The sequence below is a fragment of the Poecilia reticulata genome, chromosome 22, assembly GCF_904066995.2.
Source record: "Poecilia reticulata chromosome 22, P_reticulata-male-v2, whole genome shotgun sequence".
In the NCBI taxonomy this organism is placed as follows: Eukaryota; Metazoa; Chordata; class Actinopteri; order Cyprinodontiformes; family Poeciliidae; genus Poecilia; species Poecilia reticulata.
Window position 1 is genome coordinate 24301673 of NC_088851.1, and position 16076 is coordinate 24317748.

At 38.1% G+C, this 16076-nt stretch overlaps 2 protein-coding genes across 3 annotated transcripts in view; one reads left to right on the forward strand and one right to left on the reverse strand.

Annotated features, from left to right (window-relative positions):
- Window positions 1-16076, forward strand: part of fancm (FA complementation group M) — a 49582-nt gene that overhangs the window by 4242 nt on the left and 29264 nt on the right. For both annotated transcript variants that reach the window (XM_008399922.3, XM_008399923.3), the window contains exons 3-4: window positions 671-748; window positions 855-1013. In XM_008399922.3, the coding sequence (XP_008398144.2) occupies window positions 671-748; window positions 855-1013 (237 nt within the window). The remainder of the gene's footprint in view (window positions 1-670; window positions 749-854; window positions 1014-16076) is intronic.
- soul3 (heme-binding protein soul3) lies at window positions 5674-15033 on the reverse strand. Its single transcript, XM_008399921.3, has 6 exons — window positions 14896-15033; window positions 14520-14796; window positions 9306-9400; window positions 7306-7447; window positions 6992-7175; window positions 5674-6007 (listed from the first exon to the last, which is right to left on the reverse strand). Exons 2-6 carry the CDS (start codon window positions 14773-14775, stop codon window positions 5836-5838), a joined length of 849 nt encoding a protein of 282 aa, XP_008398143.2. The 5' UTR covers window positions 14776-14796; window positions 14896-15033; the 3' UTR covers window positions 5674-5835.

Here is a 16076-nt window from a genome sequence, read left to right on the forward strand (position 1 = left end):
CTCTGATTTTTTTTTCTCCAGCAAATGACTTAATTTTGAGTTTCTGTATTCCAGTTAATAATAAATAACTGAGTTAACGATAATTTCAGTAATCAGTTAATCCGATTAAACCACCAAATGCTTACGTCCTCAAACCTTTGGGTTTATGTCCAGATTAAATACCACACAGGTGAAGTCATTTAACTAACTAAATTACTGGTTTATTTGGAGGGCTGCACAGTGGCGCAGTTGGTAGAGCTGTTGCCTTGCAGCAAGAAGGTTCTGGGTTCGATTCCCGGCCTGGGGTCTTTCTGCATGGAGTCTCCATGTTCTCCCTGTGCATGCGTGGGTTTTCTCCAGGTACTCCGGTTTCCTCCCACAGTCCAAAAACATGACTGTCAGGTTAATTGGCCTCTCCAAATTGCCCCTAGGTATGAGTGTGTGTGTGCATGGTTGTGTGTCCTGTGTGTCTCTGTGTTGCCCTGCGACAGACTGGCGACCTGTCCAGGGTGTACCCCGCCTCTCGCCCGAAACGTTGGCTGGAGATGGGCACCAGCACCCCTCCCGACCCCACTGAGGGAAAAAGGGTGCAAGAAAATGGATGGATGGATGGATGGTTTATTTGGACGTATCAGAGTTAATGGGGCTGAAAATAAACACTTTATTTTCTTGACCTTTTTCTCTCACTCAGGTGATCAGACAGCTGAGCAGTCAGACGTTGCAGTTTCGCATCTTGGCCCTCAGTGCCACTCCAGGAGGAGACACAAAGGTGACATCACCTCGTCTGTTTTCCTGTAACTACTGTGACTTGAATTTAAATCGCCACGGTAACCAATCTCTGACACTTGACTTGACACTTCGTGTCCTCTTTCCAGTCGGTTCAGTCCGTGATTTCCAATTTGCTGATTTCACACATCGAGCTGCGGTCAGAGGAAAGCCCAGACATCCAGGCTCATTCCCACCGGCGGAGTGTGGAGAAAGTGGTGGTTCCTCTGGGGGAGAAACTTTCATGCCACCAGGCTCGATACCTCCAGGTAGGAACACGCAGAACAGTTGATATAACTACACTTCATCCTGGAGGACTCGCCTAATTGATTCTAATTCAATGGATAAATATTAGAATAAGGGTTAAACTCGGCGACTTTCTTGCTACATTTAGCGACATTTCGTACAAAAATCGGCCGAAATCAGAATCGGCAGGTCAGGCTTTTTGAAGATCGTCCAGAATCGGTCAGTCACAGAGTTCATCTTGATGATTATGCCCCAAATCTAATTAAAACCCAAAATTAATTTTCCCATGAAATTATAATATTAAATAAGAACAATAAAAATGATTTTTCATGCAGAAATATGGACTTCCTGAAAAGTTTATCCACTTTTTCAGGTTGCCTGTTGCATGAATTACTGCATCAAGAAAATGAGAGACACTGCTTATTAGATCCAAAAACCAGTAAACAACTGAATATGGCAAAAATAAAAAATAAAAAAAAAAATTACACTCCTTTCATTTGACAGAGGAGTGGAAAATAAATATTTTCTGTCTGAGTTCTAAGAAAGTCTTCAGTTTCCTTCATCAAGTTGTGTTTTTTTCTCCTCTGTCTTTCAGATGTGAAACAAACATGTTATGGAAAAAATGGTCTCTTTAGAGTCAGACTTTCTTTTAGACATTGAATTAATAACACCTGTGCAGTTATGCATATGATTTCTTTTTCATTTTAAATTTGGCAGCAAAAGTTTCACCTGCAGGAATTTATCTGCAGAAATGTATCTGGAAATATGGTGACCTTTTGGTGACCAAATTAATCAAGACCAAGTGGAGTTGAACAACTTTTCACCATTCAAATTACACTTTTTGGTGATGTGACATCATCTTTTAGCATTTAGCTGCTCTAACTAACTAACTGTTTCACTTGTGATCAAATCAGCATAATTTCATTTACTACAAGCTGCTCGAGTTGATCTTCAGTGTCAATGCATTTGCAGGCAAATTTTTGTAGGAAAATTTCCTGCAGGAGAGATTTTTGCAGGTAAAATTTTACAGATTCATTTTTGCAGTTGACTTTTTTTGGTAGTGAAATATTTGATAGCAAATTTAAAGTAAAAAAAAAAGACATATATAAAAAATGTGATCTTAGGAAGGTCAGATTCCCATGAGAATATATTTCTTTTATAGGTAGTTTGTGTGGTTGTCTGTAAAGACTGCAGGCTAAATAACTCTAGGTTGGATTCGTGATGCTGTGTAATGAACTGTAGATCCGATTTAGGTGTTTTGCTGCCACCTTCTGGTTATTTCTATTTTTTTTTTAGTCTTGAATATGTGGTAAAACCTCAGCATCACATGGCTCTCTCCAGGCTGTGTGGTTCTTTCTGGGTCAGCTAAGATCAAAAGGATTGATTTTTCTTGAAAGCATCCTCCTGTTTGACGCTGTGGTCAAGCTGTTAGTGCTGCCAGGCTGCGTTTCGGGTTATTAAAGAAGCCGACCTGCTGCTGCTCCTTTCGTCTCGCCTCAGTGTCTGCGTGTGTTTTTGTAAATGTGCAGCGAGACGGGGTTTTCTGAAACATGACGTCTGCAATTTAAAGCTTAGACACAACTGAACTTTAAGTTATTTAGTTTTTCTAGTTTGTTGTCTTTAATTACAATCAGCCGCTGGTCGACCAGCTTCTGTCCTCTGCAGTTTGGCGTCCAGTGAGCATTTCTGCAGCCAAGCAGACATAATTTAACCACTGCTGAGAAAATCAGCAAAATGAGCCAGTCATGCAGGCAGGTGCTTGTTTTGAATTTTTCCAGCCACAGTTATCAGCTGATTTTAATCACCAGTGTTCATCTTGACTGCTTCTCTTCTTTCCAAGTTGTTTTTGAGACAGAGGGAGTTTTTTGTGAGTGAACATGTAGGTCAGAAGTAATGTTTTATTTATTTTAAGGTTGAGAGGAATGTTTTAAAAAGCTGTAAACATTTTAACGGCCTCTCTTTCACTATAGTTTTGTTTATCCACAAACTTTCCTGCTTAGGTTTTGTCAGATCTTTTGTAAGATGTTTCTATGGGATACTGAAGGTCAGTAATTAGCATTAAATGGAGTTTTTAATGGAGAAATACTTTATTATGCAAAGCATCACCATGTTCTGCATGGATTAAGATCTGGAGTTTCCTGGACATAAACCAAAAGTTTCAATGGTTTCATCTCTTGATGTTCAGTTGTAGTGGAATAACATCATTTATAACCAGTTTGATCCTTGATTATTGGAGAATATTTTGATCCTACTCCTCATGTATCAAGGTGCTTTAGGTAAAATTATCCCTCGTCAAGCCTCAGCGACTGCTTAATGCTTGTGCATCGTTCACATTTCCTTCATGTTCGAGTCTGAAGGGTTGCAAAGTAGAAAAAAATGACTGTCAGTCCTTTCTTGGAGAGATGTTGCTTTTTTGCCAGCCGTCTTGATATTTGATGTTACGTTTTGAAGCAGGGTTTGATCGTTTTCCGTATTTGCTCCAATAAAAACAAAGCAGCTTGTTGGTTTGTAAGAAATCACACACCCATTTTGTCTTTCCTGTGTTAATCAGCGTTATGTGCAGTTTGTGCATAATTAAACTCCTTATTTAAATTCATAAACTGTTTATGTTTAACACTACGACTAAATCCTGGAGTAAAGCTGCGTCGTACAGAGGTAGCGGTCAGATGCTAAAATTGCACATGCCAAAAGACGGGACACCAGCACATTTTATTGAACAAACAGAACACAGTAGCACTCATTTGTTGCACTTGAACATTCACAGTACATATTATCACCCCGTTGCAAAACACTAAAGAAAAAAGAAGCATGAAAACAAAACAAAGCAATAACTATAAACCCTCAAAGGGGGGAAAAAATCTGTATTCAATGGCTTTTATGCACATTAATGCTACTATCATTTGATTTAAATGAATTCTTTGGATGTAGTTACTCTACAGTCTCAACTTCACACTAGCACAAAATGTCATTTTTGCACAACCTTTGATGCATTTTATTAGAACTGCACATTGTATTAAATTGCAGGACAGACTACAACAGGCGCTTAAACTCTGCTGGCCAATAATGTGTTTTGCCAGTTGGATGAACATTATGTCTTTAATGCCTCCATTTAATACACAGCAGCTTTCAGAGTTGAAGCTCAGGGCGAGTTGTGATTAAAGAGGGTAGCGTCACTGAAATATTCCACAATAATACCTCACCGTCATGTTTTTCTAATATCGTACAGCCCTACGTGTCATTAAACGAGCAAACTTAGTCCTTAATCTTTCTTTTTCAGAAATTAAAAAACAGTTTTCAGCAGAATTTCAACAGCTGCGTTTCCACTAATGTTGAAAAAACACAATTTTGCAGTTGCAGTGATTCTATTAAATAAGAAATGGAAATAAAATCTTTTCGCGCCATCGTCCACCAACTTCTTCCTGTCGTCTTCCTCTTCATGGTCTGCGCCAGTGGCGACATCCGGTTATAACTTATGCGATGCAAAAAATATGTTTCCATTGCAGTTTTGTGAAATAAACCAATTTCGATTTGACCAAAATACCACATCATTCTAGCACCAAAAAAGTTCTTTTCAAAATTGGTATGTTTCCAATATGCAAATCAGCATAAATTTTCTGGGAAACCCTGCATATGGTTAATGGAAACGCAGCTACAGACAAACCCATTCTGGAGAAAAACCATCACACAGTGATCATTTATCAGGTCTACATCCAGTTTGATTTCGACACCCTGCAGAAACTGAAACGCTTTCTTTAATCGGAGACAGAACATCAGAAACATCGTCAGATTAAAAACATTAAAATCAGCTTTTCTAATTACAGCAAATATACTCAGGATTTCTGTGGCTTAATCATCTATTTAGCAGCAGTAGTGTTTGCGATGCACTAGCGAACTCTAACACCGACACAGAGTGGCCTGCAGAAATAGACAACTGGTACTTAGAAATACTTGAGTTTGTGTGTAAACAAGTCTCGGAGCCGGAGGAATGCATTAATCTTGGATCATTAGCTGAAACACGCTGTACAGAATCTGGTGCTGGTTTTGATTGTCATTTAGCAGATAGATCTGTTGGCATTTGGTTTGTTGAAGTGTGATGCCCTGGAGCTCTACATTCATTTACAACACGTCACCTTCTTTCTGTGCTTAGCTTAAATACCGCTTAGGCCACTAGCTTCGGTCCAGATAAAGTCTCCTGGATCTGATCTGATCAGGGCCTTGAACTTGCTTCACGTTCCCCAACCTACAGAAACCAACTTGTTGCTTTTAAGTCATCTTAGAAATATTGCAAACACTGCTGAGGGAAAGTATGCAGTGCGTTTAGCATCCCGTTCACCTGTAAGATGTGTTTTATTTTATTCCAGAGGAACAGCGGTGTCCTCAACATGAATGAACCTTATTATGGCTACGCAACAAACTGTGCGACCACTGAGAGCTGCTTCCTGTGGATTGACTGACCTAACCTCAGTGGATCACAAAGCGCTAACAGATGAAACCATCACACTTTACCAAAGGGGGCGCTGTGAGGAAAGGTTTATTATATCCAGCTAGAAGGAGAACAAACTGCTTCGTTTAGCATTGGTTCGTGTTAATGGGTGTATGGCAGTGGTTAAGATCGGGTGAAATAAAGATCGATCTAAAACGAAGGAAAGGGAATGGTTTTTTCTCTCTTTTTTGTAGTTTTAAACTCAAAACCTATTGGTTTTGTAGTATGCTAGGCTGGTGGTTGTTTCAGGGGGAGGATGGTGACTTGAAACGGTTTGGAACCTGAGGCTGTAGCTGAGCTAGCTGGGGCAGTGTCAAGAGTTCATGAGGCTTGAGGGTCACAGGTAGGATGGTTCTGTCTGGTCAGCGTCGCTCCAGGAACCAGATTTCATTCTGACGGTTGCTGTGAGCCGGGTTGGTGTAACCAGCCACGATGAACGAATCGTTAACGCACATGCCTGGGGAGTCCAGCAGCTCCGCCATGGCATTGATCTGGTTGATGATGGTCACTTCGTTGGTTGGACCAGTAAACCCCCTGGTGGAAGGATAAAGAAAACATCTCGGGGTTTTATTTTTATTTTCAGGCTGTCCGCACATTCTTAAAAAGTCTTACATTCATGTATTGGCAATTAAGGGCTTAAGAGGGTCTTAAATTTAATAAAATAACATAAGTTGACCTTGAATACCGTATATTGTATATACAGTATATACAATATCTTTTTTATATTGTATAAAATAAGATTAAGTGGTTAAAAAAACAAAATATTTGATCTAATTTTTATCAGATTAATTGTCAGAAGAATTTATAGATTAATCGATCACAAAAAAAAAAAATTTGTTGTAGCCCTACAAAAGTTTGAGTCATGTGTCAACATCTCCACGGCATTCTATGTTTACAGGCGGTTTAGACTACCAGTAACTAGCAAGAACTTATGTTTTGCTAGTTACCGGTAGCTGCAAATTTAGAATATTACCTGCTAGTCTGGCTAGCAAGCTAGATTATATTCTAGCAACCAATATATTGGTAACTAGCTTAGTTAGCAGTAGCTACTTACAACAATAGCTATTCTAGTAATATCAAGATAGCAAGCTATTCTAGCCAGCTTACCAGCTAGCAAGAATATATTAGCTAGGAAGAACATAGCAAACCCAAATTATTACCATGGAGCGACAGACAAAACTTACCGCCACTCGGGGAGAAACCCAACACACGGCATGGTATGGTGACTAAAGTTTAACATTTTTCAACTTTCTTGTTTCGCGTAGATAGCACAGCTACGGGTACGAGCTAACAATTTCACATGCATAATGTCATTGGTTGGTTAGCTGGAGAAGGGCAAGCAATTGTTGCAAACCTTAAGCACAAATTTGTTTTTGCCAATTGCTCACTTCTGTTGCATACTTTTAACCATATGCATCCCCAACATATAGTTTTTCAGCCTTAAATTTAATTATAGGTGGCCTTAAAAAGGTCTTAAATTTGGCTTGCTGAAACCTGCAGCTTCTATTCTCTACTAACCTTGTGTAGACGGTAGCGGCTGGCCAGACTTCGATGACGATCTCGCCATCGTACGGCTGTGGCGGCTGGGCCTGATGCTCAATAGGAAGGTAGTACGCCACAGTGACATCCTGGGAGATCACTGAGTGGTTCTCATTTGTCCGCAATATTGTCACGATGGGCAACGTCATACCAAGGTAGTCTCCTAAATCAGACAGACATTGGAACAAAACAACATTACAAAGTTAAATACTGTCATATCAGTCATCTTGTGCATTGCAATAAATAATGGAAAATCCTTTCCAAGTCAGATGCAGCGTTGCTTTTGGACTCACCTAAGGAGTTCTGCTGACAGATGTATCTCATTATTCTCATGAAACCGTAGCAGATGCTCTGTTCGTATGTGTCCTCACGCATAGTTATGCAAGCCCAGTGGCCCTTTTCGTAGTGCCGTTTCTCATAGAGCTGCTCCCCACACTGAGACGGAAATGGCACAAATGTAAACAAGATCCAAGCAAACATTTTACAAATAAAATTAAACGTAACATGCGAGAAATTTCAACATTTTTAAGTTTTATTTGTTATTATTGATGTATTTATTTACTCTGGGAATTTATGTGCACTTGGTTACTGCCTTAATGTTCAGCTGCATCTCAGTAAATTAGAATATCATCAAAAAATATTTTCAAAAGTTTACTTCTGATCATTTACTCAAACGCTCTTGATGCTACCTCTATACACAATTCAACAGGTGTAGCCCATTTTCTAGATTTGTCTGTGTGACTGTTCTAAGGACCACACTTTTTCCTTCCACTCAACTTCCCATTAAAATACTTGGATACACTTTGAGTGTACCATCAATTGTGGGCTGGACATTTGCAAAGTAGAAGTCTGCATCTGTGATTTTATTACATTTATTCATTTAAAAAAATTTCCTATTCAATTAGTTTTTTAATACATACAGTAAAATTAATAGAAATAAAAGCTTTTAATTTCAGAAATCCCAATCTTTTTAATGTTATTCTAAGTTATTGGGATGCATCTGTGTATCGTTTCATTGTAGTTCACTTAAAATTCACTCTGTCTTGAAACTAATTGGCTGTTTGACTAACCCAGGATTTGTTGCTGCCACATTACGACAGTTTTAAAAACGCTCCAAGAATAGTTTGCCGCACTTGGCCTTTGTTCAACCGGAGTCTCCAGCCAAGTTCTAATGAACTAATTAATTCAAGTTAAACCAATTAGCCCTTTTTTATTTATACACTTCCCTAAGGAGTTTAAAGAGCTTGAGTGACTCAAAATGTCTGCACCTGACTGGAGCGGAGCATTTTTATGTCCTGACTGTAAGTGTGTGCATGTTATGAATATGAAATAAAATAAATGAACATTTAATATTTGTTTTTTTGTGCTTAAACTACAATTCCAGTAAAATTCATATTTTCTTTCCATTATTACTTTAATAGCTACATTGAGTTGCATGTAAATAGGGGTGGGAAATATGGAGTTACAAGTTTTATCAATATATTTTGTGGTTTTTGGTAATGATAAAAGTGACAATATTACTTCTCTTTTCAGTCCAACAAACAAAAATACTCCTCTGGAGAAAAATCCCCTTTTGTAATACACTTGTTTTACGACTCCAGTCACATAAATAAGTGGGATTTGCATCACTAAACTGCATTTAATCATATCAAATTTATTGATACTCTCGTTGAACAAATAGTGCAGTTTATAATTCCATCAGTAATTGGAATTTATTATAACAATACATTTATTTATCACAATAGATGATAAGAAAAAAGCTAGCATGATCATTTTTTAATGACATTCAATAATACAAACTAAATGCCATTACACATGGAAAAATTATTTCTATTTTTAAAGTTATGGTGCCACATTTGGGGAAAAATGATTTCAAACATAAATTTTTTACTATAAATTCAGTGTTTGTCTGTTAATGTTGTGTTCAAATAGTTAAAATAATATGACACACTTAATTTTAAAATCCAAATGATTAATTGTTTAGTTTGTTACTTTTGTAACGTTAAAATCGATGGCCACAACAACAAAAGTAGTATGCTAATAATATTAGGAACAATAAAGCATCTGGTGTTGACATGTTGGTATAGGGGCCCCGGGGGCCCAAAAAGTCTTGGGCCGGCCCTGGCACTTACATGTAAAATCCTCAAACGTCTACAAAGATTGAACTCTAATTTTCTAGGTCCTGTTCTTATTACGCTTAGGTACTTCAAACCAGGTCACTGATATAATTACTAGAATAACAGCATAAAAAGACCGGGTTACCTAATTAAAGAAGATAAAAAAAGATGGATACCTTCTCTTTTCGCAGCAGGAGGGTGAATGGGACGTGCTCTCTTTGACTGCGTCCTTGGTTGTCGCTACTTAGCTGCTGAATTGGTTCTGCCATATCTGTTGAGCAGACAAAAACAGAAATTGATCAATTTTGAGGCCTATATAAACCATTCAAACCTGGTCAATTAAATTCAGTTTAATCCTTGAACTAACTCTGTTTTTTAAATTTTTTGCGTTCAGCGCAGCACATGTGGTCCTCCCGTTTGTAATCTGCGTGCAATGCCTTCGCCCCCTGCAGCTTCTTGGCTGGCAGCGTTTGCGTGTTGAGTGAGGTTCTGCCAGTAGGGCGGAGCGCGTGCCAGGGCGCTGCTGGGAGTAACGTTCGTTAGCGCCGACCCGGCCCCAATGCCAGGAACAGGAACACACCGGCGTTAGCAGCACAAGTCGGCGTCCGATTCTAACTGAACCAACTTGAATTCAGCCACAGGAGTTCAAACTTGCCGTCGTAGTTGAATCGGGTTTTGTCGGTCAATGCCGTGAAGGGCAACTGGGTCAAAGTGACCCGTCGTGTTTAGAGGATCAATGATTCTACAGCAAAGTAAGCTGCTGTAGAGAGTCATCAACTGAGAACCGATGTGTGTCCATTTTAAAATACTGTTTTATCTGATTAAGTATTCGTACTGCTCGTACTTTTCCACATTTTTCCATCCAGTTTGCGGTCCATCGACCACAAACTGAAATATACTTTATTTAATTGTAGGTTTTACCAGGTCCTGTCACATTTTACCGGAAGATGAAATGTCCCAGAAGTTATTGCGATAAACGATAATGTTGTTTTGAGACCATTTTGAAGTAATGGCATAATAATGCAAGAATACATTCTCAAATATAAATAAATTTTAAATTCTAATTAACATTTATCACTGGACCTGACATATGCAAAATAAACAAAACAACAAAATTAATTTTGAAGTCTCTAAGTCTCAAACTGTGTTGAGGCCAAAGCACCAGACTGAAGACTTTGTCATCCAGCTTTTAAGAGAAAAACGGTAAATCATGCAAAAGGAAATTATTGAGCTCATTTGACTTTTTATGCAGTTAATTGGTTTATTAATTATTACGACAGGCTTTGGCTTTATGTGACAAACGTGAAGTGACAGAAAATATCATGTATTTCAACTTTTTACTAAATCCGAAAAGTGTATGTTTTCTCATTCAGCTTCCTTCCTAAAAAGTCTTATGGCGTAAATTTTAACATTCAGGTTTCGCCTCAGATTCTAAAGTTGAATGACGTTCCGGACTTTGACTAGGCCATGCTCTGATCTCTAGCTGTATATTTAGGGAAGGTAAACCTCAACCTTAGTCAAGTATTTTGCAGCCTGTAACAGATTTTCTTGGCCCCATTCTTCTTCTCATTCACTCTCATCAGCTTCCTCCTCCCAGCTGATTTAAGAAAAACAAAAAGGCGTGATACCTTCACTGCCTCTGCCATGTTTAAGGTGTCAGTTTTTGCTTCAGAAACGGATCAGTGGCAATTAGAGCAGCTCTAGATTTTTAACTGCAGTCGCCACATTGCAAAAACTTAAAATCTTACCAAGTATTTTTGGACTAGTTTCTAGTGCAAATATCTTGGTACACTTAAAATAAGGTGGAACCAACTTACAAGTAACTTTTAAGCAAGAAATAGGAGCTTGTTTTGAGTAAATAATTCCTTAATATTGACTGGTTTCATTGTCAGATTATTTCACTCATAATATGCGCAAAATGCCATGAGTGAAATAATTTGCCAATGAAATAAGTTCATTTTCATCTTGTTGAAAAGTTACTTATGAATTAGGTTTGTTTTATTTCAAGTGTATTAAGATATTGCTGCTAAAAACCAGACTAAATATTTGGAAAGATCTCATATTTTTGCAGTTAGTTGCATGTCAGTGAATGCTAAGAGCTGCTGGGATGCAATAGTTTGTTTAATTATATTTAAATTACTTTGCATAGCTGCAGAAGTCGATTTGTTTTTTGTTTTGTTTTGTTTGGAGCACTGTGGTCATGTCAGTGCAACACAGTATCAGAACTCACTCTCTTGGGAAACTACTGGCTCCATTTTAACGTTTATTTGGACGGTGCCAACTCTGTCATCATCAGTTTTTAAGACACTGATCCTCTCAGTTAGAAAATCCCTGCAAGTGCTTTTGTTCTCGGTTGATGATGAAGGTCTGAGGGTAAAGGGAGAATTATGTTCCCGACACTTCTACTGGGACCCAGTGGGCTCACTAACTGCATTTACAGACAGGTTAATAAAGCAAGAGTGGGCGCCATGTTTGTGGTTTGTGTAAAGCTTCAGGCCCAGTCCACACACAGATTAATACAATTAATACATTTTTATGCACTTTGGCTTTTTATCCACACAAAACCCGGTTTAATATCACTAAAAATTATTACAAAAGCTCAGACCAAGGTGTAGATTTGAGAAAATGTTTGCGTGTGTACATTTGTTGCATTACAGACTGCAACAAATAATGCGCCAATCTATCCACCCATTTCCTTTCACATGATTCCCAATCGACATCGTCTTACGTTTTTAACCTACGGGTTGAACTACATGTTTAGTTCTCGACAGGAAGTCATTGTTGTTTTGATGCGATCTGATTGGCCGACTCAGGTTTTAGCTTTGCGCTGCACTGCCCTCTACGGTGTTGGCATGTTTAAAAAACAACACTCAGCAGTGGATTTGTGCTGGTTTATGTGGATGAAAACTTTTCTGAAACCGATCCTGTGTGTACAATGTTATATTTCTGTGATATTGTGTAAAAAGTATTTGTTTATAAAGACCCGGCTACTTGTACAAGGCTTAAATTGTGCTAACTGACCTGAGCTCAGGCTTGCTTTTAAACTTATGAACACATCTGAAATCAGCCGTTTGATTTTTAATGTTCTGTGGGTTGTCTTACTGTGTTGGATATGCACCAAACACTGGTGGCTAAAGATGGAAATTGTGACATATAATTCCGATTTTAGAATCTATAAATGTTTAACAGCCAAAAGTTGGAGAGATTTTTTCTCTATATAGAAGCTTGCTTTGAAATCTGAAAACATCTATAAATATTCATTTTTCAGGGAGATCTAACTCTCCTAAAAAAACATACAAACCAGCTGTAAGCTGAACCAGTAAACAGGAAGTTACCCAAAAAACTCGGGACTACACCCACAAATGTATTAGAGAAGTTGTTGAACTACAACTTTAGTTATGAGAGGAAACATGCATGTAAAAGCTGATCCTAGAGTTTTTACAATAGATAATTGCTGAATAAATGGTTAGTTGCAATATCTACTATTGTCAGATGAAAATTAAAAATATTAAAAATGTTAATTACTAATTACATACATGAAAAAATTGCAGTCAGTCAGTGGTTTAGCCATCAATATTAGTGACCTTAATTTTATCATGACTCTGGCCTTGAGTTCAAAAATACAAGAAGCTACTTTGAGAAAAATAAACTGACAGACACATAAAAAAGTTTTACAACCACGATGTTTGATCTGTGCTACTGCGCCAACAGAGGTAAGACATATTTTTGTTATTGTGGAAAAACTAAAATGGTGCCAATTCCTTCTTTTTACAACCAATGAATCTGTTACAAACATTCTGGGAAAATCCTGTTTTTACTTGGAAATATGCCTCTCACAATATCTGCATTTGAAAAGTGAGATAACAGCAAACAAGAAATACAAAACTCCCATTTAAATTTAGGTTGGAGACTCAGAAACATTTCGTCTGTATCCCCTAAACATTCACTTACAGTCCAAAACTAAGCCAAACTGCAAAGGCTTAATTTTATTTGACGTACACAAAGCAAACTTTTGTTTTAAAATCAGTGTCTTATAATTAAAGCAGGAATTAAAATGTTAAAGTCTAGCAAGTCAAGTCTCAATAGGTACATTGTTTCATTCTGCATGTCCAGTCAGTGATTAGCAGTTTAAGATTATTGTTATTTCTTGGCTTCACAAGGCAAAAGTCTGTCTCATAAATCACTAAACAAAAGATTAATTTAGAAAAGTTTATACATTTGACAGGATGGAAAATTAAATATGTGTGGGATAACAGCTGTTTGAGTCACACTGTAATTTGTTTACCTCTTGTGTTTGTGGACATCTAGAAAAGTGAATTCATTAAAATAATAATTTAAAAAATGTAATTTCAGTCATTTTTTTGTTTACAACTCAATCCCACAAGTTTAAATCAAGGAAAAAGACGACATGCGTGATTCTGTAGGTTGATTACGCTACCAAGTCAGTTAATATTGCTTATTTTTATTCTTTTCTAGTTAAATATAACTTTATGCCATTGTTATACTTTTTTAGTTTGTTCCCTTACAAAAAGAAATCAAGTTTGAAGATATGTCAGACTCAGTGCTGCCTGCATTTACTTTATTTACCAGACTAGAACAATTTGGTTTACATTTAGTGTAGAGCTTTATTATGTTTAATTTCACTGCAAGTTTTAATTGTTTGATTAACAGAAGGTGAGCAGAATTGTTTTAAACAAAATTCTTTAACTTGATGTTTTCAAGCAAAGTTACGGTTTCAAAATAGCAACATTTTGAAACTTCTGTCTCTTAATGAGGACAAAGACAGAAGTGTCCTCCACCCTGCCCTGCCCTCCCACACCTATTGTTGCACACCAAAAACAAAATAATTGTAATAATTTTATACAAAAATACATATTTCTTTGTTTGTGTGTAAATACCATGCAGCTATATTGTGAGAATTTCAACCCAAGCCTGGTTTACTGTAACATTTATAGCATAAACAGTAATTTTCCATTACAATTTCTAGTTTACTTTGTTGATTTGTGACTCAAAACTTTGGGAAACTATTCTACAAATGTCTATTTTTAGCCACACCAACCCTTTGCGTTAAGAAAACCGTTCAATTGTCATAATCCCAAGTGTAATTATTGCATTCAGTAGTTAAAACCATGTAGCTGAGACACATGGTTGCCTGAAGCGCTGGGACTGTCCTGTCTGGAACTGGTTTGTCTGGAAACTAGGTCACTCTGCGCTGTGGAAAGGCCTGAGACCGTTTGTTTTCTAAAGTTCATCCTGACCTTTTTAACTTATCCGACACCCAAATTAAAGTTTATACTTAAAAAGTAAAGGGTGCTGGAGAGGTGAGGCCACTTTAAAGCATTTATTAGTGAGAGTAAGCTGTGTAAGCCGGAGTTTTTGTGGATTTTTACCTGCAGAAACTTCGACTTGGTGGCCTCTCGCCACTTCCTGCCAGTAATGTAGCAGTCGGTCTGAACCGTCCTCTGCCTCCATAGTTTCTCCCTCCTCTTCCAAGCTGCCGTTGCCCGAATCTGACAGCTGGTCCTCGGTGAAGGACTCCAGGTCCTCCAGGGTGATCACCCCGTGTTGGTCGATGGCGTCGCCGCCGCCGCCGCCGCCGCCGCCTCCTCCTCCGCCGCCGCTCATCTGACAGCCTCCTCGGTCCATATCAGGAGTGTTAACCGTCTACTGAGAGAAACAGACCTCGAATGGCAGCTAAAACAAGCCGAATCTGTCGATTTTTTATTTTATTTTTTTAGTCGAAGTAACTGTTGTTTTTCTTTTTACTTCGTGTTCGCGTCGTCCAGATCAGAACAACCGGTACATTCAAGTCAACAAATTAGGCGCTCCTAAACTACAGCCGACGCTCGCAGCCATATTTTCAATCCCTGATTTACATCCGACGTGAATGAAACGTGTTCCTTAGCTGGTGACACTTTAAAAGAAACCCCCAAAACACCAAACCGAGCCGAGCTGCCGCCACCGTCTCCCGTGCAGAGGAGCGTGACGCTCTGGAGCTGAGGTGTCTGTGATGTTTATGAGGGCGGGCCGCGGGATCACGTGACGCTGCGGGCTCTCACAGTCCCCGCCCCTCCGAGCTGTCCGAGGTTTTAAGCACCTCTGACTCCTGTGTCCGTCTGAGTACATCCAGTTCTTCACACACAAGGATTCTTTCTGTTTCACCCTTAAACCACATATTTATATGTAGAAAGAAACATTATGTGATATTATTTATGTTTTATAAATCCTCTAATCATTTCATGACTCTTTTGGAGGTATTTGTGACCGTAAAGAAGTTAATTTGCATTGAATTGAAGTGTATGTTTACTTATTTTAAGATAAAATATGTTTGAAAAACAGAGGTTTATTATAAACAAAACTGAAAATGAGCACTAGGGGACAGCCTAGACAGGATTTTCTCTGATCTGTGTCACCGCTGCAACAGCTAACCACCATGTTGTACCCTTCAACATGCACGTAGTGAGGAGGACATTATATAATCCACTATGTTCTGGGAAGGGGAGTGTCTGTGTGAGTCCACACTGAGACTGATATGCACACTAACAATCCTCCACAAGGAGGTGGAACCTCGCAGGCTCACTGCATGGCCCCGTCTACTACAATCAGCGCAGACGGGGCCCTCACTGCTTTGCAGCAACAGTATTTACATAAAAAGTTTGTATAACAACAATTTAATTAAAACAGCTCATAAATTATCATCTTTGCCCATATTTGCAGTGATATTCTCAGCCAAGTCATAAATATGTTACATTTTTTAATACATATATATTATAAGTCTTTTTTAAAGAAATGCAAGCTTTGATTTCTATTTTTATTGTAAAGGTGTTTATATAAGCTTTCTCTTTTTATGGTTTCTCTTCCTTTATTCCCTAGTAAAAAAAAATAAAAGAGTGTATAAAAAACAAAGAATAAAAACACAGATTATTATATCTGTTCACTTTTCTCCT